At 32.2% G+C, this 27,810-nt stretch overlaps 2 protein-coding genes across 2 annotated transcripts in view; one reads left to right on the top strand and one right to left on the bottom strand.

Moving 5' to 3' along the window:
* The window catches only part of LOC133201380 (uncharacterized), a 44,780-nt gene extending 22,449 nt beyond the window's left edge, over window positions 1-22,331 (bottom strand). Inside the window, exons 1-10 of the mRNA XM_061337198.1 lie at window positions 22,200-22,331; window positions 20,652-20,759; window positions 18,447-18,509; window positions 17,775-17,813; window positions 15,804-15,928; window positions 15,144-15,345; window positions 14,495-14,592; window positions 13,083-13,300; window positions 9,756-9,886; window positions 3,469-3,532 (exon numbers count right to left, since the gene is read on the bottom strand). Coding sequence (XP_061193182.1) covers window positions 3,469-3,532; window positions 9,756-9,886; window positions 13,083-13,300; window positions 14,495-14,592; window positions 15,144-15,345; window positions 15,804-15,928; window positions 17,775-17,813; window positions 18,447-18,509; window positions 20,652-20,759; window positions 22,200-22,325 — 1,174 coding nt within the window. The 5' untranslated portion in view covers window positions 22,326-22,331. The remainder of the gene's footprint in view (window positions 1-3,468; window positions 3,533-9,755; window positions 9,887-13,082; window positions 13,301-14,494; window positions 14,593-15,143; window positions 15,346-15,803; window positions 15,929-17,774; window positions 17,814-18,446; window positions 18,510-20,651; window positions 20,760-22,199) is intronic.
* LOC133201383 (CB1 cannabinoid receptor-interacting protein 1-like) overlaps window positions 1-27,810 on the top strand; it is a 195,580-nt gene that overhangs the window by 119,617 nt on the left and 48,153 nt on the right. The window lies entirely within an intron of this gene.

Raw genomic sequence — 27,810 nt, 5'->3', positions numbered from 1 at the left:
GAAAAAATAAAAAAGAACATAATGTCAACTTACCACTTTAAAATAAGCTTATTTCTACATTAAGACTTTCTCTTAAATATCAACGGAGTGCCTTTCTACACCTATCCATATATAAAAATAACAGTCAGATATTTTCACAACCCTGGGCAAAGATACATTAAGCCAAGTCTATTTTGGGTTTTTCCCTCCTATAAATAAAGTATACGTGAATTGAAGCCCTTGGACAGAAAAACATCAAAGTTCATGTTCTCGTTTGACAGACAACTTTATACCACACATTAACTGGATTGAAAGGCAAGCACTTTTTGTATGAATATTGTCTGTCTTAGGTGTGCCAAATCTTGTGCTTTACAGAGCAAACAAAAAAAAAACAGTCTATGAAAATAATGTGTATTTAAACACAGAGAATGATCTTAACAAATGCAGAAAAAGAAAGACAAATGAAATTTCAATACCCTTAACATAATTAACAAAAATCCAAAATATTTAGACATTTAGGACACATTTTTTCTTTGTACTTAAAGAAACAAGATTTCCAGATGCATGCACTGATCATATGAAAACATAAAATTCAGAGTTTTAGAAAAATTATTATACCAATTAGCTAAACCCTCTTTTTCAAGTTAGTTAAGAAATTTACATCCAAAATTTGCCATCATGCACTTGTACAATATTCATCAATAAATAAAAACATACCTTACTAATTCTCATACACTGTTTCTCACAAAGTGGTAAAATATGATACTAATTCAGAAAAATTAGGTATCAGCAAGAGACCCCTGGTTATAGTTCACGACAAATCACCTGACTTAATTAATAAGATGTAACTTTAAAGCTTTAGGTTTATAGCAAGGTACGTAATATCCCAGCGTTTCTATTACATAAGATTATCTAAGATCTTTGTAATTCTCTTCAGAAAATCAGGGTAATAAATATTAATTACATGCATTTCTATAACTTGGTGACTTATAATTTGATTTTCATTCTCTAAAAAAAAAATTAATGGTTTAATCCTTAGTACTATTAATAATTCCAGATGAAAGGATGTCAGGGCTTCAGATCAGAAATGTCCAATGATTATTATCTTTTATATGGTTAGACTTATTTCTGGCTCTAAAAATAAACTTAAATGGCTTGCAATCAATACTAAAACAGTCCATCTGATATTCCGATGCCACATACATTTTTATTTTTGCAAATATTCTTTTCTGCATCACGAACAAGAAGCCACAGGTCTTTGTTATAAATCTTAACAGTTTTTCTGCAATACCATCTCTCTCATCTCATATTCACCACTTTAAAATTCACAAACAATTAGTCACATGATTTTAATCTGTATTCTGGGCATACAACCTTCTTTTAGGATGTCTTGAAAAATAATTTGCCCTGTTTTTTCTAATTACTTTCATTTGCATTTAAATGAAGCAATTAAATGAAAAAGTGCCATGCACAGTTCATGTAATCGAAAAAAAAAAAAAAATCCTTGTTTAGTGTTCAAAAATTGGTACACAGTTAAAGACTTGCTTTGAATCAGAAGTTTGAGCAATATTTGTTTTATTTAAAGCAAAAAAAAATACTACCCAAAAAATATTTAAAAGCCAGATGAGATGTAAGATGAAAGCAAAAATTTTAGAAGAAAAATCAACAAATAAAATTTACAAGCCACGAAAATTAATTTATATAAACAAAAACAAAAAGTGCATGGTTTTAATATAATCTTAATTTTTTTTTTCAGATTCCAATTTAAGAAATAAATTGCCAGAATTAATTCTGATTTACATGAAAGATTTCTACTTACATGGACATCCCCGAGCTAAGACAGTGCGAGACTAGCCATCACACAAATCTATCTATCTCACTATCGCTGTCTTATAACATGTTATTGATCCAGATTTATAACGCACAGTGTAGCATTTCACAGAACTGTACGAATCCTCATCAATAACATCTAGATCATCATCGACTTAATCTTATTACACCGAAATTAGCTGCAGTGATTTGCAAAATTTTAAAAAATTATCATGTTTTAAGAATGCAAATTGCTTTGTTTTCTGCAGATGGAGAGATTCCAGCACAACCTAGCAAAATCTATAGAACTCCTCCAAGTAATGTTCAACATTGTGGATGGAGGTTCATATTACCATTATAATGAAGTAAATATACATCATTAGTATAATAATGAGGACACAAGTCAATATTGTTAAGATTATGTATATTCATTGTTACATAAGTCAATGGAGTATATGTATTAATTGTTTCATTATCTTTGTCTGACATAACAGGAATATATACAAACAGCAAAATTTCAATGTAAAAAAACTCTTATTCACATCATTTTCCATAGTTCATTTTTTAATAATTAGAGAATGTTTTCTAACAGATTGTAATAATAATTGATTATGAATTGGCCAATTCAAAAACATAAATACATGTTTCCATAGCAAAAAGAAATCTTAGTTAAGTTCCCTTATAAATTACCAAGAAAATTGATTTGGCTACTTAAGTTATTTATGACAAAAACACTTTACAGAACCCTCTTATAGATCTGAACTCTTAAAGACGTTTTTATCCAACACCAGAATCTATCATTTTCTTATAGGGTTTCTGAAATCTAAGAAATAGAGATTTTTTTATTTTTACTTTTCCGAATCTGTACCAGAATTAAAGAAAAATTCCTTTTGGAACTTCAAAACTCAAATTTACAACTTCTTAATTTTTTAACTTTATGGCTTTCATTTTCATAATGCCGTGTTTATATATATAAGAATAGGATTTTTTAGAACCAGTACTTTACTTGCAAGAATTCTGTATTTACTTCCAAATCTATATCCACAAGAATCTAAAATTGACTTAGTTTTTTAATAGGAATTCTGTTTTCCTTTTCACTAACTGTCTGACAGACTTGACGTAAACAATGAATACAAAACAAAATTTAAATTCGTTTACAGTCCAACCAGATGAAATGCCATTACAATTAAGATGGCATAATCAAAGAACTCAGAGTACTCATGCATCAGTTTTATACAATTCAATAGGGTGCTTCATCAAATTTGTTTTGAATTTAATTGAAAAATATATGCAGATACATTGTCAGTTTCTGTATACTTATTGTATAATTGTTATTTGTATCATTTCTAAAGACAAGTAACTTGCCTGACATTGCAATTTAACATATTTAATTTAATTTAAACAATATTTATTTTCAAACAAAACAGGATTGACAGCAGGCAAAAATGCCTCTTAAATTTCAGTCCTCTTCCTAATTTAAAACTGCTGTAATTATCATTCTGTTAATTTGTACTTCAGAGGAAATGAATTCAATGTAACATTGCTAACACTGAACAGTAATTGTAACCCACTTCTCTTAAACTCTGTTTACTTTATATGGAAATTTTTAATTAGTCCTGCTTCCTGGAAGTAACATCTCTCCATTTTATGACTAATATTTTACTGTACAGATGTACCTACCTCTAACCACAGACTCCATAACACTATTCTCTTCTGGTCTTGGCAGAATTTCTCTCGGAGTACCCTAAAATAACAGTACAAAATAGTCAGGTGTCTGACAAAAAAACTCAAAAAATAATAATTATCTGCCAACAGTACTGGTATCTTCATAATTCACTGATTGTCAGTTCATAAATGAGTTATTACTGTAAATGTTCTTATTTTAGCAGTTATCAAATTTCAGCCCCTTCTGATCTGCTTCATGTCCACTAATACTTAAATATACACACTAATTATACATGATTCAAACTAATTAATTCATGTCATTTTGCAAGAATCAAGTGTGCTGATTTGATTGCACTAACAAGTTGAAGAGAAAGAAGGAGACTGCGCTAAATTTTGAGAGTGCTAATTTATGTATGCTTACAGTATTTGTTGAATTTCAAAATTCAAATTAGGAATTCTCTCTCTCTCTCGTTTATTCACTCACTTTTCTCTCTCTCTAACATAAAAATTGACCAACTCTTGAAACAATTTGTGGAAATAAAACTCATCAAATTTTTGTACCAACTTTTTCCCATGCAAAAAACATGAAATTCATGCATAAGTCATGTCCTCTCTCAATACTTTTTTTGAAGTAAAATACCAAATTGTATGTAATAATATTTTCATGTGTTGATCATTTTTGACTCCCATTATTCACACATAAATAAAATTACTCATTTCAAAAAATTTAAATTTATACAAATATCATTTTGCAATCTTCTTATTAGTATGCACTTACTGAGAGAAAAAGCAATCATTTGATTTCATCATTAAAAAGGGCCAAAAATTTTCAATTTCTTTTCCCAAAATAAAACACCCATGCTTCCATCCTACTAGAAAAACCAAGATTTGTTTGTGAATTTCCCTAGTGGTAACCAAGGATGCAAGTTTGGAATTTAACCCTTAATTAAAATCTAGGTATGAAAATAAACCCTAAAATCTTGACCATGAGCTTTCAAAATTAAGTCTCAATCTTCTAGATTTCAAAAAGTAATGGTTATATACGGTTAATATGGACATCAACAGACTCTAGAAATACAATATGACCTTCTCCAATCTTGTGAGCATAGTTTAATGCTTCTCAAGTTTGTTAACTGGAAACTTTTGTGTTAAGATCAATAGAACCATTAGAAATACTTCCTCTATCTATAGGTATAACTCTGGGCCATACTGTTTGTAAAAATGATTTGAATATTTTACCAATGATGCTGTTACATGTGCAGTAGGGATGGGTATCAGCAACAAGAGGCCCAAGGGCCTTAACGGTCACCTGAGTATGATGCAACAATTTAAAGGATGCATAGAGTATAAAATGAACTGAAAGGTGAAGTTTAATGTTGCCCAAAAGCAAGAAAAATAGGGTAATCAGGATCAACAAATAATTAGTCTAGTATTCATTAACAGTTTGTAAATTAGGTTCTATTCTGTTCCCCATTTATCACTATCACCATACAGTATATTAACAAACTAATCAGTGCTTCTGTACTATTTTAATTCCTTGTTGAAATCTCTTACACTGGCCTGTCTTGGTCTTTGATGAACATTTAAAAAGACAAGTTATTTTTGTCTCATTTTTATTTATCTATTACTTACAAGTCTACCTGAACATTAAAACTATGAAAGTACTTTTTGTATTATACAATAAAAATTCTTGCATAATTCTCTTATTCTATTAAGCTTTCAAGTACATTATTTACAGTGATTAATTATCAAAAGTAAACGGCAAAGGGGAATAACTCCTTTCAGTATAATACAAATGAATAGAGCCCTGGCCAGGACGAGAACACTTGACCAAATGGTCCAGATGTTCAAAAATCTGGTAAAAATTCTCTTCCTTATTAAAACTTTGACTCTTTTTGCCTCTGATTGATATGCCCAGGTGCAGAGACGATTTTTAAAGAAATAATGCATTTTTAGTACAGATTCACTATATTATCAATAGAGCCCTCCCCCCCCCCCCCCTCCCAAGCGAGAAACACCAGAGCCTCTCACCCTGGACCAGAAGTTTGCTCATCATAAGTTATCACTTTGTTTATCTGCTTAACACTAAGAGCAGACAGGATTATTTAAAAGAATTAATGTATTTTCACTATATTATCAAGAGCCCCACCCTTACACCAGCATATCTGACCCAGGGGTCATGCAATTCACTACTCTGGAAGAAACACTCTTGCTCATCATAACTTTACATTTAGCTTCTTTGCTTTTTAACCAGGAGCAGAAAAGAATATTTTCAAAGAAATTTTGCTTTTCACTATATAATCAATAGAACCCCCCCCCCCCTTTCACCAGAACCCTTGGCCCTGGGGCTATGAAATTAAAAATTTGGGAAGAGGCATCCTTGCTTATCACAACTATGTATTTAATTTGTTTAAATAATACCCAGGAGTAGAGAAGAAGATTTTCAAAGAAATAATGCACTTTCACTATATGATCTATATAGCCCCACCCTAGCACCAGAACCCCTGACATGAAATTCACAATTTTGGAAGAGGCATCCTTGCTTATCATAACTATGTATTTAATTTGTTTAAGTAATACCCAGGAGTAGAGAAGAAGATTTTCAAAGAAATAATGCATTTTCACTGTATGATCTATATAGCCCCACCCTAGCACCAGAACCCCTGACCCTGGGGCTATGAATTTCACAATTTTGGTAGAGTCACTCTTGCTTATCATAACTATGTATTTAATTTGTTTCAATAATACCCAGGAGTAGAGAAGAAGATTTTCAAAGAAATAATGCACTTTCACTATATGATCTATATAGCCCCGCCCTAGCACCAGAACCCGACCCTGGGGCCATGAATTTCATAATTTCGGTAGAGTCACTCTAGCTTATCATAACTATGTATTTAATTTGTTTAAATAATACCCAGGAGTAGAGAAGAAGATTTTAAAAGAAATAATGCACTTTCACTATATGATCTATATAGCCCCACCCTAGCACCAGAACCCCTGACCTTGGGGCTATGAATTTCAAAATTTTGGTAGAGTCACTCTTGCTTATCATAACTATGTATTTACTTTGTTTCAATGATACCCAGGAGTAGAGAAGAAGATTTTCAAAGAAATAATGCATTTTCACTATATGATCTATATAGCCCCACCCTAGCACCAGAACCCCTGACCCTGGGGCTATGAATTTCACAATTTTGGTAGAGTCACTCTTGCTTATCATAACTATGTATTTACTTTGTTTAAATAATACCCAGGAGTAGAGAAGAAGATTTTCAAAGAAATAATGCACTTTCACTATATGATCTATATAGCCCCACCCTAGCACCAGAACCCCTGACCCTGGGACTATGAATTTCAAAATTTTGGTAGAGTCACCCTTGCTTATCATAACTATGTATTCAATTTGTTTCAATAATACTCAGGAGTAGAGAAGAAGATTTTCAAAGAAATAATGCATTTTCACTATATGATCTATATAACCCCACCCTAGCACCAGAACCCCTGACCTTTGGGCTATGAATTTCACAATTTGGTAGAGGGCTCAATGCTTATTACAATCATGCCAACAGTTTTACAGCTTGATGTCCAGGAGTAAAGAAGAAGATTTTTAAAGATAGCACTAATTTTGATGGTTTTAACCCCACCCCTCAGGCCCCAGGGGGGCAGGGACAATGAAATTCACAATTTTTGTACCCCTTCACCCATTGATGCTATATGCCAAAATTGGTTGAAATTGGTTCAATGGTTCAAGAGAAGAAGCTGAAAATGTTCAAAAGTTTACGACCGACGCACGACGGACGACGCACAACGACGGACGAAAACAGATAGCAATAGGTCACCTGAGTGACTCAGGTGACCTAAAAATTTCGTATCGTGATATATCACGATTTTTTGCCAAAAATATCAGGATAAATCGTGTCTGATATTTTTACACACAATTTTTACTACAATTTCAAATGAATTTTCATAATATTTCTTAAAAATATGCTTTAAAAACATAACTTTACTTTTTAATTTCTTAATTATTTAATATAAAGCATGTTTGGATGCCTTTGTTTAACTGTTTTCAACATTTTTTATCCTTCTTGTAATTGTCTTTCAATAGATTGAACAAATAAATGACTAATTTCTGGAATTTATAGTTATGTTCCAAATACATTGTACCAGTATTTTTGTCTCCATATCACGATACGTATCACACAATAAAAAATTGTGATATACTGGTATACCGATGAAATCATGCATCCCTAATGTGCGGTACAGTAAACAGGGAATTTCATGATTACCATAGTCTTCAAACATGTCAACACACTTTAATAAGCTAAGATAGTTTAAATTTGTACCATTTAAAAAAAGATGAAAGTCATTTCATTTTTTAATTTGGAAGGGGGGGTTAATTCCCTTTAGCCTCCCCAAACATAAATATATTATTAACTGGGCAAGTTAGACTAAATATGATTTCAAAACAACCCCTCCATTTTCTGATGAATGAATCTATAAAATCTGCTAGTATGGTAATTACATGTATCTGTGGTAACAAATAAAGCAAGCTGGTGGAAAAAAAGTATTTGGGACAATTTTACAGTATGAGAGTAGGAATTAATAAAAGGTTGAGAACATAATAAAAACCCCAATAAAGCAGATGTTATTCATATTTATGACCTTGTTATTAAGATCAGTGATTTTTTTTTTTTTTACAATGTCCTAATATGGCTCTGGTGCTTGGTGATCTTCTGGTCTTAAGTTTGAGATAAGTGGACCAAGGGGCCAATCAATGAAGTATTGACAGAACATTGCCAACCTGTCTTAACATGTTTACTTGATCGGGATTGGAGAAAAATAGGTGATTATCTTTGCATTTTTATCTAGATCAAGAATCTAATGTTTGTCTATTCAGCAACAAATAGCCCTTTTTCTCATATTACAAGAAGTTTTCATTAGTATCAATTCATCAAGATAAATGATTTTATTTTTGTCTTGACCCCTTTTCACACCTAATAGTCGATCCACACATATTCTGATTGACTCTATCATCATCCGCTCGGAACATGGCACCAATTACTTTATTATCCATGATTGCAGGTAAAAATCTCTTTTTTAGTTCGGTTGGCAAATAAATGTTAAGCAAACTATCCATTACTTGGTGCTTTTGCAGCTCTGGGTTATTGCAGACCTATACTAGTATACTGGCCAAAATAACAGGTCTCAATTTGTATGTAATTGGCAACATTCTACAACACATCATAAAGCTCCCAATTACATCCAATCATGATAAAAATAGTGACCTGCAAAAAGGGGGGAATAAAATAAGGCAAAAAAATATTATTAAAGAGAGTACTTATTTTTAGAAGAAACCAAATTGTAGATTGTGAACATTGATAAATGAGAAATAATGCCCTGTCATGCAGCATGCAGTATTTTTTAAGTAATATTTCACTCACACATATCCTAGTATGTAGATAAATAGCTGATGTATGAGAGGCTGTAAGAAAAAGGCCCACAAGCACAGTTACATATATACTGCTGATTGTAAGTAGAGAAAGATTAGAATATTGACTTCAATCCATACAAAAAGTATGCAAATATGTGTAATCAAGGACAATGATCTTCATTTTCTAAAACTGTGTATAATCTTCAAAACAAAAATTGTCACTAATACTTAATAGATCGATGTATCTGTTTTTATTTAGCTTGCCTTACTTTTTTGCTGAAGGTTCTAGGTAATGAAACCTTTACCAGTGCATTTGTTTTCTACATCTGAATCAGAGGTATCAGTAAGCTAGTTTTAAATGAAGTTTTACAAGAAATTCCTAACACCTATCATTCAATTTAAGGTTCATTGACCCTCTGATAAGAGAGGTAACTCTCACTGGAATAAATGACTATCTCTTTAAAAAAAAATCGTCAAGATCAAGGGCCATTCCTGTCAAATTTTGCCCCATAAGGTATGGTGTGTATTTTGATTATAATTATATTTCTTTTGGAAAGTCATAAGCATAAAGGAAATGTTTTATAAGAGTGAGCAAAGGGGTGATGAACCTTAATATTTTACATGTATAAATAACATCTCTAAACTACTATAGTTTGACCAAAAAAAAAAACAACAAAAAACAGAGGTTAGTACATATATTTAATTTAAAACTGAAAATATTTATGAAAGCTACAAAATAAATATTCTTATGTCACATCTATGTTAAGTAAGTGGGAATCATCTAAATTATAGCTATAGATATATTAAGACACAGTGACAATGCTAATATGTACGGCTGTAAAATGCTTTGATGATTTACATGGACACTTACGTGTAGCTTTCCGTGAAGCTTGAAGTCACTTTCACTCCAGGCCGCAGATCGAGATTTCAGGGACCGTGACAGGGCACCTGCGCCAGGAAGTGCAGCCATGCGTGATGTTCCAGGAACTGAAGATAACTGACCTAAAAGGTCATCAGAAAACAAATATTAAATATCAAGTCCACAATTAATATTTGAAAAGACCTTACATATGACATATTGCCACATGGTATTTTTAAAACAAACATGCACATTTAATGGGGATAAAAATATCAATTAATTAATCTAATTAACCTGTTATCATATCTTACCTGAAATTTATGGATATGAAGTACAGAATTATATCTATATTAATAGTAATCATTTATCACATAATAAAAGGATATTTTCTTTTTTTTATTTGGAGGGCTACTGCATGCGTGTGCATACATATATTAATTGTCAAACACCATTGGAATCATCCTATCCACTACTCATCTCTAATTATTTTCTACTCTTTCGTGATCTTGTATTAGTTCTCTAATTCAAGAATAAATCCAAACCCTTCCCCTTATATCTCCCCACAAAAGATGGGAGGAAATGGAGACAGAATCCCCTTCAAATTGATGCTGAGATTAGCCAGAGAGGGAGACGGGAAATCTCCACAATTCGTGACATTTTGGAAACAGAAGCATTATGCCATGCAGAAGCAATGCTGCTAGATTAGAATGGGCTGGTGGCTGTATCTCCAAAGTAAAAAGCAATCACCATTAAAGAGTTCATGCCATTCCCATGAACAAGATTGTTTTAGTATCGCTGAGGAAAATGAAAAAAAATTAATTCGTATCAGATAACATAGGTTGATTATATCTACCATTTCCTGTACATATATATAAGAAAGATGAAAGCAATATAACTAAAGATGATATCAGGTTATATAACACGCTTTATAGATATAGGAGTGTTTGCTTGTACCTAAAAAGTAGTGGAGATAATATACCAAAACATTAATTATACAAATGGGAAGGGTAACATGATTATACTTTGCATCCCACATCATAAAAATTGTGCAGCCACCATATTGTAGAGGCTGAACCCCCAAAGCTCCAAGTAATAAACTTTAAAAATAGCAAAATTATAAACTAAAATAGCTCTTTCTTGTCTACCGGTACTAAAATTTTTTTGGGTGGCGCATTTCAATTCAATCACAAACTGATTCAATTAGAAGTGGTAAGAGTTATCTCCTCCTGTTTTCATCTCCCAAAGTTCCCCCCCCCCCCCCCCCCCCGATTTTGCTCTCCCATTGTAAATATCAAATCTTTTGTCCTACAATGTTACTGGACTTCAGAAAAGCAAGGGTTAAGGTTATTCAAACTAGAACTACAATTCTTTGTGGATGGCAAGTTTTACTTATCTGCTTTTAATTCTGTTTAAAAAAAAAATAATGAATATATATAATTAACTCCATTGTTTCCTATACATATATATAGCTGATAAAAATTGGGATTCTGAATATCATAAAGCAGTACATGTGTAAAGTTCACACAAAAAAAAATCAAAAAAAAAAAACACATACACACAAAGGGGCACTGATATGTTAAATCACAAACACCATGCAGAATGTAAAACTTTGTTCTAAATCATGCTAGAGCTGCATAAGCATGCAATTACAATTCACCACATGACAAACATGTGCTATCACATGACTATCACATGACTAGTCACTACATCTAATCTGAATCTTTAAATACATGTACAATGTACATGAATAATAATTACCAGTACATGTACAACACATGTTTTGAATGAATTAATATATAAGTTTAAAGTCATAGTAATAGCTGGAATTGCCCGTGGGTGTTGGCACTTTTCATTTTCAAATCTCTAGAGAAATAAACTCTCAGTTTTGTTTCAGAGCAAAATTGGGTACATGTACTATTCTCCCACCCACCCCCCTTCCCATACCTACATGTAGCCTCCTTGTATCTAGCCCTTTTTATATAGTGAGTACATATAGTTCATGCAGTCAATGACACCTGCTTGTACAATGTGTATCCATGTCTTTCTCAGGTCAGTTAAGATATATTGGACTATTAATGATTATATAGTTCTGGGATTTTTTCTTCTCTGAATAGAAAATTTATCCTGATTAACCAGCTTTCTCTGACTCTCCTGGATGACAGATGGCCTGAGGTAAATGACATTATTAGCCCCTTATAAGCACATGTTTCCTATAAACTCTTCATCACTGCTTTGACCTCCTCATCAACTCTTGTTCTCATCTGTTATAGTTCATTGACAAGCAGTGCCATAGCCCTGAGAATATGGTCTTAACTTTCTCACAGAAGTTTCAAGATTTTGTGTGTCCCATTAGCAAATTTATTCATTAGGACTGTGTAATAAACAGAAACTATACACAATTTCAGATTCCATTAGAAGATCTAGGTTTCAAAAATTAATTTATGTTGATTCCACCACCCCTTCATTCAAAGACTGTTGAAGCTATAAAACCTGAGAGATTGAGACCTATGGACCTTGATGGTCACCTGAGTAGACCTTGATGGTCACCTGAGTATCATGAATTGTCTTAGGATAAGATAACTTTGGCCCCATCTGGAACTGGAACTCCTGACTAAGACAATATTTAAAAGCTTGGTGAGGACTCAATAATCATTATCATATTCATGCAACTTGTCTCTTGTAAGTTCAGGAGTAAAGAAAATAAGGTACATTGTATACAGTAAAACAAGCTTATAGCGAACATGCTTATAATGAATTGACCCTTAAAACAAAGTCATTTTCATTTCCCGTGACTTTAAAATATGTTATAATTTAACGGATATAACGAATTATGCTTATAACGAAGAAAAATCATCAGTCCCAAGCACTTCGTTATAAGAATGTTTTGCTGTAATTAATTTCAATATATGACCAGCTTGATGTCCAGGAGTAAAGAAGAATTTTGAAGATTACATTGATTTTGCCCACACTCCTTAAGCCCCAGGGAGGCAGAGACCATGAAATTTATAATTTTGGTTCCCCTTTACTCATAGATGCAATAAACTAAAATTGGTTGACATTGCTCTGCAGTTCAAGGAAGAAACTGAAATATTCAAAAGTTTACAACTGATGGATGACATACATCTGCACAACCAACAAAAATACAGAATACATGTATGTAGAAATATACAAAATACATGTTTGTTGTCATAATATGTTCATTTATACTTTAGGCATCACCAGAAACTCACGAACAGTCTTGCTCCTCAGGGTAAGAATAGTCACCATGGATTTGATGTATTTTAAACACTACTGAATGACATTTTAAATTTTGTATTTTTTTTTTAAATTTATACTTACCATCAAAATTGATGTGAGAGGGAGCAGACTTGCGAGACTTGGCACTAGAGGCACTAGTATTAAGCTTATTGTAAGGGTTGTTATAGTGACGGAAGAAATATGGACTAGGAACAATCGGGCGATTATGTGTAGAGTCGACAGGCACTGTGCGGGGACGCTGTGAATTACCCTCAGAAAAGTTGGCCATGATTTCTGCTTGGTTTGGATTTCTATAACTCCTGCAAAAAAAATACATAAGAGATATAGAAAAAAAAATCAAAATTCAATTATATAATAATTATATACAATACCTGTAGATTATAGATTACTGATTTGGAAGCTTTTATCAGTTTGTTGTGGATATTTATGTCAAAATAGAGGAAATGTAAAAATGTTACAAGCAATTTAAAATCACTTTTCAAGTGTATGATAAAAGCTTTCAACATTTTTTTTTTACATCATGAGTACAATATACCTATATTTAAACATAATTGGTAATTAATCATGAGAAACCTAGAGAATTCAGATTCATATTCCTAATCTAGAATATCAAAACAAACGAAAAAAACCCATCCCCTCCATTGAGAACCAGATGACAAGAAAGGAACATGATGTATTTCTATGCCTCCCCACCACCTGTTGGTAATTTTTAAAAAAAAAAAATTCATCCAAAACAGTGTGCGCATAGTCAGCACTAGTCACCTATAGGGCTCTGCTACCATTGGACTGTGCAGACCTGTAACCATAACAACAAAGCTTGTGCACACCAAACACCAATCACAGACCGAGTTACCTGGAATTGATTTCACTGGATGCCTCTGTGATGACAACTTGATGAAGAAAATGCCAAAATAATGAAATGATCATAAAAATGGTGTTCAGCTTATAGATATGGTCAAAGGGAAGTAACTCTTATTCACACGACAAACTAACTACTACAAAGGCGATTGCCCAAGATTCTACTACACAGGTTGAGTGAAGCTAAGAGAGATGCTGCGAGCTGAGTTAGCACTCCGATACATGATGTGACCCCTCTTAATAGTGGAGGAGGTTCCAGGTCTAGTCTTGGGGGTGTTAGGGGGTCGAATCGGACAAGAGTATGGTTGCCTAGAGACGGAGGAGAGAATGCTGTTAATAAATGAAGGAAAACTTAATGTTAAGGCGATTTATTGATACAAAAATATCCAAAGACATAAAAAAAAAATAAGACACAGTTAAATCCAACACAAATAAACAGACAATTTTTCTTTAGCACCATCAACATGTAAAACTCTGGCCTCTCTTACATGAATATTTTTTAATCAAAAAAATTAATTCTTATACATACATGTCTTTCACTTAAACAGAGACAAGAGTCTCTATGAATGAGATTGCTGTGTACCGGGGTAATTACCTGACAAGCGTCTCTATGAATAAGATTGTTGCATAGTTACCTGACGGTAAATCCTGTGCTGAATTGGGATGGTTCCCTTTGGAGACTAGAATGTTGTTTCCTGTACGGAAATAAAGACTGGAGGGATTCCACATTACCCTGCAAGAAGACGACTTCATAGTCAACCTGTATTCTGAGTAAAAATTTGACCCAAGGATTAAAAATAAGTCTGATAACAGCATACAGTGCAGAATGGGTATACATCATACCATTCTTATTTCTAACAAAAGTTAATCTTTAGTCACACTAAGCTTTTTACTGAGACATAATCATCCTGCATTATATATTATTGTAAATTTAATTATAAAAGTTCCCAGAAAAACTTGTGTTTGTTATGATGCATAAGTGTGTCTTTCTGTATCTAAATCATAAATATACAAAAGATTATTATGTAGAACAAATTTTCCAAGGACATTTTACCAAGGAAAAAGAAACAGGTATATGACCTATTTTTGTTGTCCTTGGTGATACTTATTTTTGCTGTCCTTGAAATGTCTAGCTATGTCTAGCTATTTTGCTAACCTTGATATGACCTATTTTTGCCGTCCTTGAAATGATATTTTCTACCCTTAATTGATATGACTTATTTTTGCTGACCTTGACATGACCTAGCTATTTTGATAACCTTGTTATGACCTATTTTTGCTGACCTTGCAGACTTTCTTGAAACATTCCTCCAGGCCTACTGCCTCCTCTTCTTTTGCTGAGATTCTGTTGACCTCTTCAGCGAGAGTGTCCACCATTTGCGGGATACCGTCCGGATGATCCATGGAAAAACTCATCAGTCCAGACAGGTTTTCTGATCGTGTCACTCCGTTATTTACCACCACTGTATAGTTGCGGGGATTCGTTCTGCAAAGAGGGACAATATGTTATTTTACATGTAACACTGTATGAACTATTGGTCATTCCTTTGATTTAATTTGATATTAATTATAACCATATTTCACAGCTGTCCTACTTTAAAACATTTGATTAACTACAGTTGAAATTTGGTATCTCGAACATAAATATTTTGAAAACCATGGATATGTCGAAGTGACTGGGAAGTCCTAACCACATATTTCTTAAGTATTTTACCCTAGATATCTCGAGCCCTCGGTTATCTCGAAGTTTTTGCACTTCAAGTGTGAAATGTATTGTGTAACAAAGATGAATGAAACAGTACTTTGACAATTTTTCTGAATCTTTCTCTGAATTCTAAAAAAATTATATTTTGGACATGATTTGTTATGCACCTTAAAGAACTAGTATATGTAATTTAAGACTTTTTACTTTGTTAATAATGTTATGAGTAAGTTTGGACTAACTTGATGAGGTCATAAAAATGGTTCCTGTCCACTGCCTTTCCTGGGCCCCATTTTCTGGCTGCGGCAGTCCTCGGGCTCATATCCGCTGGGGGGAGAATCTCGGGAGCCCCCACGGCTTTCCTCCTCTGTAAACAACACACAACAGAGGTATTTGAAAATAATCACTTATTTTAAGATTGTCCATCTAACACATGTGGGGAAAGGACTCTTACCAAAATATATTTAGAATGAAGACGTACAAGGGAATTTCTAACAATATTCAGGAAAATGAATAAAAAACAGAATCAGAAAAATGAGGTCCAGGATAAAGAGAATGTCAATGTCACAAAATGAGGTGCATGTGAATTACCGAATATATATCATTGTATGATGAAAATATCTAAAATAGTTTCTCTGTAAGCTAGTGCAAAATGGAACAGATAAATATATATGCTGGGAGGACAGAGACATGATGGACACTACAATGTATATATCTCAGATAAATTCATAGTGGGGCAAAATCAGAATCCTACTGCAGATGAATACAATGTTAATGGAGTGGATTCATTTTTTTTTTGGTCTTTAGAGTACCAATATATGAACATGCAAATAACAAACCTATAAACTTGTGATGAAAGAACTAGGGAATGAAAAAAAGTATGTCAAACGAATTAAAGCTTTTAAATCAAAATTTAAAAAAAAACAAGTCATAAAACTCAAGTTAATGTGTTAAATTCACTATATATCAAATAAAACCCTTCATGCACACCACCACCATTGATTCTAATGAAAAAGGGGGATAATCTACAATCATATTCATGTTTCGATTTAAAGGTAATAAAACTAATGCAATTTTTATATTCAACTCCTATATGTTCTTAAAAATAATTTTTGAATGCAATGCATTCTGTGTGTATATAAACTATAAGAAATAATTTGGTTGTACTTATGCACAATATCTAAGGCTGTACATAACTTTCTATTACAGCATTTGTCCCCATGAATACAAAGTTTAACTTATTATACATAACCTAGCTTCCTGCATTCTGATGAAAAATATTACTGTGTACAGGTATATTTTTTAAGTCAATAGAAGGGATTCTTCTTATTGAAAATGTCAGAGGTAGGTATCATTTTTTATTAGGACATTAGTACTAATTTGACAAATAGAGTTCTTGAAAAAAGACTCAAACTTATCCCCCCCCCCCCAAAAAAAAAAAAGGAAAAGAAAAAGAAAAAAGGTTTTTTTTTCTTTTTTGAAGAGACCTAAAGGCCACAATGCTTGCCTGAGTTACGTTTAATTCCTACTTTGAAAAAAACTAATTTTCAATGCCTAAGAACCATTTTTAGGACTTATCCTGGACGAGGAATCATGATTTAAACAACAACAGTCTTTTTTGTTAATTTTTTTTTAAATTTCCTACCTGGTGTATACCCTAATTAAAAAAAAAAAGAAATCTCAGTTCATTTAATATGCTTGTAAATTGCAGTCTAAGAGTTCATGGGAGGAAGTCATCCACAGATTATTTTTTTCTCATTTATTATGCAAAAAACAACAATTTCTCATTTAGATTCGAGTAAATTGTACCTTTGCAATACAGTACAGATTTTACATACATTTTGGTATTTTGTGCATATTTGTGCTAAGTTTAGTTGAAAAGTGGTCCAGTGATTCTATATAGAGAAAAGATGTTTCAAATGTGAAAAGTTTACAGATGAATGCATGGCAGAAAAACCTTGATCATAAAAGCTCCCCAGGGTCCGTTATAGTAGATGATATGAGCCCGAAAAAATTTACATCAACATTTGTTATATTCTGTTTCCCTGTATTTTAGTAGAAATATCCCAAGCCTCACACAATTTAAGAATGCTGCATTAAATCTGCAGTCTCGAAAAACTTAAAACTGAAAATCAAATTTATTTTAGTAAAACATGCATACAAAATTTAGGGAAAAAACATGCAATTCAATAAAGGGGATGCAAATTTTGTACCTCCTCTGGGTCAAAGGCTGAATGTGACCTCCTAGCACTCTACAAAAGGGAAATAATCAGTACTACTTAAAAACTATGAACAGTGAAACATGATTAGACTCAACACCAGGACAAAGTTACACAGTAATTCATTACCCAATCAGAATTTATCAATTCATTTTCACAAACAGAATTTTAGTATTTCATTTGGAGGAATGTCTTTCACATTTTACTTTCAATTTGCTATATATACAAGCTGGTGCTGAGGTTGACGCTCATAGCTATCTTTTATTAAAGTGATAACAATGGCCATCTTTATACCTAAAACCTTGGCCTTAATATGCTGAATTTCATAAAAAGATTAATTTCCTTGTCAGTCATGTTCATTATTTCCTTAACTGACATTTAAACTTAAAATTCTAATACAATTTTTTCTTCGGCATTCAAATGAAAATGTATGCCATTACATCAATGAGCCTAGAAATGACATTTAATGATAACAATTCCACCTCTTTCAAAAGTTTTGAGCTTTCAGTATTTGATTGGCTTTATAATTACCAACTCCTACTAAGTCTCTCGATTTTGTTATTTAATTGGCATTAATTACCAATTCCCTTAGAATTCCCTTGGTTTTATTCTTTGAATGACAATAATACCCCCCTCCTTCTTTTTCCCCGTCTTTAGGATTCATACCTTGAGTGGTTGTCCTACAAAGCCCCTCTTCTCTTCTTTAATGCGTAACTGTTCCACCATTTTCTGTAAAGATGAAATCTTAAAACTAAGTCTCCATGTCAAAATACCATAAATGTACATATATTACTGCACTCAAAATTAAATGCAGTCCTCATCTTTAGCTGATTAACCCAATCATAAACTAGTGCATTTCAGTCTTGAAATTGACAAGATTTAGTTTATATCATATATATATATATATATATATATAAATTAGCTGACATAAATCATAACTTATAACTTAAATAACTTATATAATTACTATTACAGCTAAAATAAGTACATTTACAGTCCTTAGTAGGTCTAAAAAGAAGTCAGATGATAAACCAATCAAAAAACTTTGATATGCTCTTTTTTTTTTATCTATAGCAAAAATCTCTGATGAGACTGTAGCTCTAATACAGTCTGAGAGAAGTCTGAGTGAAAAGCTGCATTTTTGACTTGTACCACTTTTTCAGTGAGCATTACATTTTAACACTAATATCTATCTTGATGATTTCTAACCTTGTATCAAGTTCTATTTAAATCAGACCCAAACTAAAAGAAGCATGGCATTTTAAGAATTTAACTGAGTGAGCTTATTCTACTTTTTGTTACTATGGCAACAGCATTCATAAAAATCAGGAACCTGAATATATACAATTAAATCAGTTACAAAGAATTTCCTTATATGGAAATCTTGCTTATAAGAAAACTTTAAATTTTGAATCTAGTGGGAAAAGAATTCACTTTTAAAATAGTCCTCATATGGATATAAAAAGAATCTCATTTAAAGAATAAGTTGATGATACAAAGGTATCAATAATCTCATTAAAAGTCAACATTTCGCAAATTCTGTGGTTGATACATGACCTTGTTTGCAAATACTGTCTGTTATTAGGTCCAATGTTGACTAACATCTGTCACACAAATTGTTAGGCCATTATTTTCATACTGAATTTTCTCCATCTACCCCAGTGGTGAGAAATGGCAAGGATTTTATTTGAATTAATCGAAGATAGCTAGATTTTCTATAACTAACTAATTATGGATTATAATCAGAAAACAAGAAATTTCATAATAAACAATTGATTGATTGATTGTATGTTGTTTCACGTCCCTCTCGAGAATTTTTCACTCATATGAAGACGCCTAATAAACAATTGAAAGAGAAAAGATCGTATTAATTAGGGAAACCTAAAATTTATTCAGTGGAAAAACTTTTTCTGCTCTTGTTACAAACATAAATTGTCCTTGTAAACTTTTCATTCTTTACAAGTAAGGGTAACAGTGCAACCTAGAGAAATACTAAAAATCATGTACAAATTTAGACTCTTATATTTTGGCAATATATTATCATGTGGTGCACCCAGCATTGGTAAATAAGCTGCCATTTTTGAGCACCTTTATAGGGTATTAGGTAAGTCATAGCTAAAATCTTGCATTCCAAAAAAATAGATCTAATGCTCATTGATAAAAAATACAATTGAATTTTTTTTTTTTTATAATCAAGCACTTGAACTGTACCAACAACTGATTTTTGATTATAATCAATGATTGGAACGTATATCACTAGATTACCCTATCATGACAAAGGGCATGCCAGGTGTGACTGGTTAACAGGGGATGCTTACTTCTCCATGGCACCTGATCCCATTTCTGATGTTTGCAGTGGTCTGACTGTTTGCTCTCCATACAATGTATTGTTTAATTGGACTTTTGAGCAAGATAACTGTTTGTTATCTTCACATATCATTTTAAGGAAGCAAAATTCAAGGTACCTATGACTTAATTCCTTCTAACCAACTTTTACCGTATAGAATTAATGTATAGTCTCCTTATGTACCAAGTTTCATTGAAATCTGACCAAAACTTTAGGTGAAGTGGCATTCTTAAAAAAATTAACAGAATAGTCTACCTGTATTTTTAGTTACCATCACAACTCCATTCAGAGAAAAAAAATTATCTTGATTAATGATTTGATTTCTATCACAGGATTCACCGGTTTAATATATTCAAATATTATACAAATATTGACTGGGGTTGAGGGCAACACTGAATATGTTAGCTCCTAAGGGATGAAATATTGCCCGATGCAGAGCACTGACTGTTTCTCTATATGGAGAATATAGAGTCTACTCTTTACTGAATATAACACTTTCTTTCATAACAGTATCCCTCACTTACATATCGTCTCTGCTCTGTTGGGGTTCTGATCCTCTGGGACATCCCTCTCCCCCGGGCTATAACTGGGACATTTGGTGATCTTGAAGCTGGAGGTTTAATGTTGCCTTCCTATTTAACAAAGAATAAATATTCATTTCTACAATTTGTTCTGTACTTAAAGCAGTCCATTAATGCTGGTTAAATCATATGTCACATTAAAAATTTTGCTCTTGTCTTTTATATGATACAAAATCACTTGTGAAACATAAATTCTTCAATAAACGAATACTGTAGAGTACTACAGAGAATTTCATTCTTTAAATCTTATCATCATCAAAATAAATTTAAGCATGTCTTAATTACATGTCTGTAAACTCTGCATGGTCTGAAGACTAAAATATACAACAAAAAAATTACTAATTATATTTTCAAATCTTTATTAAGACTTCCATGTATTAACTTTCACATTACAGGTAAATTGAGAACTTCGCACCAAAATATTTTCATGACAGTATCTAGCTATCATATCATTGTTGGCAAGATAGCGGTGTATTTTCTTGCCTTTTAAGTCGTGGCTGACTTTGTTCACACATATGTTAATAACAAACAAATGACAACTTGCCAATATAAAATGACACAGGCCTTAAAAAGAAATAAAAGATTTTCTTCAAAGTGGCTCAAGACCTGGTAGCCTGATAAATCAAAAAGACGTTTATGACACATTTATCTCGGGATTCAATGGCCATTATTGCAGTAAATAAGGCACCTGCATGTCACCAAACAAGGATTATAGATATATATTGCACCCTGTGCACACATTTATGTCGTGACATTGCTACTCTGACTGTAGATATATTGCATTTCTTGATTAGAGACAACGTACTCACAAAAATCAAATAAAATTTTTTCTCATGATTTTTCACTTTGATTAATTACTTTCTGCATTAAAAAACTGGAGGTTTGTTAGGTTAAAAATGTTAACTTTACTTGTTTGCTAAATATTCCATTGAAAAATGAATAGTGTTTTTTTTTTAAATCTAATCTTGTCATGGAAAATAAGTAAAATGTTTGTATGACTACTTAAAATGTTTTCGTGAATTTCAGGTCTTGTGAAGTTCTGAACAAATACAATTGCTCCTGACTTTAAACACAAGAAATTTAATGAAAACACAAGTCAAGTATTTGCAAATACATTTACACAATACTTTCACTATATCTAGAAATATCTGATTTTGGAACCAAAATAATAATACCAAGGGGAAGTTTTCTTCATTTTCATTCATATCTTTTTTACAAAGAAAAAAACCTAAGGATAGATAGTGCAACCAATGTATTTTGTACATGATCATGCAACATTTGTGAGTTCTGTGTTATTGAGGAAAACAGCATTTAGTATCATAAATGAATATATATATTCTTCAATTTTTTTTTTTTTTACATCTTAGAAACAATAAATGACTAATAGATATAACTTAATTGATTGAGCTTTGCAATTTGAAATATTCCACATACAATATGGTAAATGGAAGAAAGTTGGTATATAGTTTAAATAATTTGCATGATACTTACAAGACCCAAATAGATTCCAGTCATATTGCGGTTGTGTGTCTTGCTAGGCATGGTTTTTGTAGAAAATGGCATATTCCGGGTCATAGGGAGTTCCCCTGCATTAGAAGGGTGTAAACCCCGCATCATGATTTCACTTTCTTCAATATACTTGGTCCAGCAACACAGCTTACATCCTCAAAATCATTTCACTTTTGAAAAAACTCTATGATATCTCAATGCGTAAAACCTTGCAACTACTACCATTGGTTTGATCTGAGAAGAAACAGAAAAAGAATTCTAAAGTAAGGCCTTTAATTTGACTATGTTCTATGTAAATATCAAATGGTTATCAAGTACTAAATGACAAAGCATTGCTTACAAAACACATAATGCCAAAACACACAGACATATCTACATGTTGGGATTTAATTTAAAGGCCCTTACACTTCTGGGATATCTATCAAGGCATCTTGGGGGACAGCATTGTATTTAAAAACTTACATTTGAGTTAGGTAATATCTATTCAAGACATAGGGCTCAAGTATACCAAAGTTTATCGGCAATATCTCTTCATTTCAAGGTTTTTTTGTTATTGAATTTCCAGAAGAATAGAAATTGATCGGAAAATGCATTATCGATTATACTGCAGAATGAAATGAGACAATGTACACCAGTATTGTATGAATCACTGAGGTTACCTCTCTTTGTCAAAAGATTTCTGACAAAAACAATGCCGACATTTACTACTATGGGACCAAATGGCAGGGCTGTGTTCAAAATCATAGCAGTTAGTCTAGGTGCTTGGCTTAGCTAGATATCTAGGCTTACTGAACACACTGTACGAATTAATGCTTTTTATCCCAAGGTATATTAGCGCACCATTCAAGATCATAGCTCTACATATTAGCTACCCGGTATGTAACCATGCACTGTCATCGTGAATGTAATGACCCCTTGTTTGTATGGAGTGTGGAACAATAACGTATTTTTTAAATTATGGCCCAGCCAACAGAATGAATATTATAGCATAAATCTAAGAAAATAGATGTACTAGCTGATAAAATGACACCTTACCTCATATTTTGACAAATTTTTGACACATTGTCAGTCACTGTTATTTCAAGCAATCATCAAAACACAATCACTGCACACCCAATAAATGTATTTTCAGTAAGCATTACAAAGAGATACTTTTTTCAAAAAAGTCATCATGTTCATAATTCAGAAATTAATGAAACTTTAAGACACTATTAAATAAATTTGTTTACTTAGACTGTAAATGAGACTATTTCAATCTGCATTCCTTCAACTTTTCTGTAAAATAAATATAAAATGAATTGATCCATTATTTGAATCACCTTGATTATTTTGGGGTTTTTTGATAAACAAAATAAAGCCCAGAGAGGTCTAGTGACTTTCTGACAGCAAAAGTCCATTTAAATTCTTGTTAAATCTATGCAATATCTGATATGCTTTTATGCGTTAAGTTCCAAATCGTTAAATTCAACATTGGAAATGTTGACTTTATAGTGATAGGATTTTACTGTTGATGTCATGATGTGATATGATATGATATATGACATGATATGATATGATATACCGTAATAATATATATTATACATAAATTTCAACAAAAATATAAATTCAACTGAACTCTAACACTACACATGCTATAATAACATGAATAAAAGGATAAATCACATGATCAAATGATCTTACATCCACAGTCCGGGGGGGGGGGGGGGGGGGGGGAGGGGGGGGGGCACCTCCTCAGAGGACAGCTGTGATAATTGTGTAAGTTGGAGGGTCATGCCCTCAAACTTTGACCCATTTTTTTATTTACTTTAAAATATGGGTATATATGTATATTCCTCATAAAAAAGAATTAAAAACCTGGTACATTTCAGTCCATTCTTAACTCATTATGCATGTAGCATTAAAATCTATCAAAACAATTCAGGTACCACTGACACTTTAATCAATATCTTTTTTTTTTGTTTTGTTTGTCAAAAAAAAAATCAAAATAAAATTTGAATGTTCACCCTACTAAGCAGAAATCCTAATTTTACCCCTGATAGGCTATCTATGGTCGAGAATGAATTTTTAACAATAAAAAAACTTCTTCATTATATAAAAATGCACATCTTTTTTTCTTTGAAAATGAAGCTCATGTAATATAATGAATATATACACTTTAGACAACAAAGAGGTCACTTAAAGATACATGAATCTGACAGCAATTAAGAAGACTAATTTATCTGTATAAATACATGTACTAATAACTTTCAGGCTCATGCATCTTTGTCTGTCAATGAACTCATTCCATAATTTTTTTTTCTTTCTTATCAAACATAACAAAAACATAAAAAATAGATCACATTCTATTTTCTTTAACCCTCTCTTTACTGGAGGTGTTTGTAATTAATGAAGATTGAGAGAGAGAAGTCATAATATCATCATCAACTGCGAGTCTAGATCTGGAAGACTGCGCAAAAAAGAAAAAAAACACAGATAATACATCAACTGTGAGTCTGTAAGACTGCGTAAAAAAACAGATTTTATGCCGATCATAAACAAGAGATTATATTCTATGCTATCAGGAAAGAGATTAATTTCATGTTGTGCAGCACATATATTGTAGCAATTATGACCACCATAAAAATGTATCTCCAGTACGTATAATGCATATCAAAATCTCATTGATGTTTCATTTATTTTTATCCTTTCAATTCATGTAAAAAAAAATATAATATCCACACTTTAAATCTTTCTTTTTCAGATTTTTATATGAACAATAAACATTCAGTGACATTAACTCTAGGACTAAGGAGTCAAAAGTTTGCAGGCTTCAAAAACAACTGACTTTTAGTCCTCAGGCTTGTGGCATCTTCAAAATGTCAAGGTCCATGTTTAATAGAACTTAGACAGGCTGGCAAAAATTAACTAAATTAATTGCCTTAACCATCAATGTAAGCCACCCTTGCTTGTTGGAATGACTGTAGTAGACTACCTCTCACACTGTACAGTCAACAACTTTTTTTTTAGTCAGATACTGTTTTTTCCCCCACTTTTGCTATATTTATTTCCCTAAAGTAATTAGTATTTCATGATATTTGGCCAAAACTGATGTATTCACAACATTTAGCTGAAGAGCAGAAGAGAGTGAGAGCACTAATTTATGACTGCAACTATTGGTGCATTAAATAAGTTAATTTGTGCTAAACAGGTTGGGACCAATCGCCCAAATGGGATATAATAGCCCGTAAGGGATATATCCCAAATGGATATAAATTTACAGTGCAAGAAATGAAAATTTTTATTTTGGCTATATAAATATCATAAATCCGCATCAAGATACTTATAAAGGAATAATTTTTGGTTAACAAGTTTTTCTCTATGTCCACTTTTTAGGAGATTGATTCCTCGGAAGTTCCTAAACTTCTTGGGGATCAATCTAACGACCCGTAGGGTTGCAGAAAAACTTGCTTGTCAAAATTTATTCCTTTTTAAATATTTTGAAGTGGATTTATGATATTTATAGCCCAAGTACCCATTTGGGATATTATATCTAAGACGGGTTATTATATCCCATTTGGGCGATTGGTCCCAACCTGCTAAATGTTATTTCACTTGTACTAAGAGTTTGGAACAAATGTTGTATATATAAATGACACATCGATGCAGTACATGTAGTTTTATTATATCTGTAGTTGTCTTGGTTATATTTAATGTAAAAAAATCTTTAAGACTTTGTTGTTTCATCTCAAATGTGAAATTTTGACCAACTACTCTTGTTTTCAAATGTATAATGCATGCACACTAAATTTTTATTTCAATTTATGTCTTATCTTTAATAAAAAGTTTGTGTTCCCCCTTATATCATACTTCTATTTCTCCTGACAGAACACTAAGCCCGTAAGACTTGACACCTACTAAGAAGATTTGAGACTTAGGAACTTCGGGTTAACTTCAGTGCCTATATAGTTTACCTTGTTCCCTGTCATTTGAACAGTGGATGGTGAAAAACATTTGCTATGCTACATACTGTAGCAGAAATATATCTATGAAATAAGTTATAGCAATGTAGTAATCTTTTTTACCTACCAAAATATGTCAGTAATTTTAAATCTCTATTGAAATCGGAAAATATCGTGCACTTTCTCCATAAAATGACGTCAGCTAGCAACACGACGCTTCCGAATGAAAGACGAGGGAAACCGAATGTCCAGGGTAGCAAAAACCGAAAAAGCAAACAATGCGTTGCTAAAAGCACAGTCATGGGACAAAACGAAATAGAGAATAGTTTTGGGGAAAGATAATAAACAGATTAGATAATTGTGAAACTTTAAAAATACAAGAAGTTGGCCACAATAATTCCCAGCATATATGTAGATGTGTAAGTATTTAATAAATAATTTCAACAAAAATTAATATGACGAAGATTGCATTTAATTTTATGGAGCGCCAAATTAATATTTAAACTGAACTTAAAATATTTATAATTATTTGAAGATATCATTAATTTGGATATTGTGCACAATAATGGTATTGACGTATGCATCAAAGAAATTAGTGCCTTCATCAATTCAACTGCTGCGTGCAACAATGCGGGGATATTATTGCCCGCAAAGATTAATTTATAGAGTTATAAATGATTTGTTGATTTCTGAATGTAACTGAACAGATATTTACAACTCTTATTTTTGAAGAATTAATGCATGCGTCAATCATTTAAATGAAAGCAACAGTTAAAAGATCAATAAATTATGCGGATATGTTGAATTGAACGGGGCTGTGGCTCTACTGGTTTTTACTCATATCGGAGATCCGGCTTTTAAAATAAGCAAGTTGCTCTCTCAAAGAAGCTACTTTGCTTCTTTGAGAGAGCAAAGAAGAATGTTAAATACGTTAAAACGTAAATAAGCAAGTTGCTCTCTCAAAGAATTATTGCGGATATTGAATTAATGATTTATCTTCCGAAAGATGATAATGTGCAATAATAATGTACTTCTTGGACGACCAACTCTTACAGTCCTGTCCGAAACAGGGGCCCGTTATACAAAAGAATGTACGACTAAGATCAAAAACTTCAGCTGATATGTAAAATTCTGCAAAATTAATTATTCTGTTTAAAATTGCTAGCGTAAAAGTATCTTTCTACACATCTTTTAAAAATATTAACACCGTTTTCTATTTAATGTAAATTAAAAAGTTAGCAGAATTAATTTTTAGTCTTAGTCGTAAGTTCTTTTGTAAAACGGGCCCCAGGCCCGTAGGAAGCAATTTCAGTTGGGGGGGGGGAGGGGGGGGTTCAGTTTTGGGACACTGCCAAACATTCCATGACATGCAGAAAAAAAGATCATCAGACATTATTATTGAGGGGACACAAGCAAATGTTTCTCATTACATGTATATGAATACCGTGTATTTTAATTAGCGCCTGATACATTGAAATATATAAATGTATATTTCAAACAAACAAAAATTTATTTATTTATTCATTCGTCATTTATTCATTTAATTATTTATTCATTTATTATTTATTATTTTTATTATATTAGAAAGGTTATCATACGATGCACATTTCCTGATCTTGCATATACACGTTCTAATCACTTTTGGAGACAATGTG

The sequence above is a fragment of the Saccostrea echinata genome, unplaced genomic scaffold (assembly GCF_033153115.1).
Source record: "Saccostrea echinata isolate AGI-Se365-2 ecotype Australia unplaced genomic scaffold, CSIRO_AGI_Sech_v1 ptg000043l, whole genome shotgun sequence".
NCBI lineage: Eukaryota > Metazoa > Mollusca > Bivalvia > Ostreida > Ostreidae > Saccostrea > Saccostrea echinata.
This window is presented reverse-complemented; position numbering and strand designations above follow the sequence as displayed.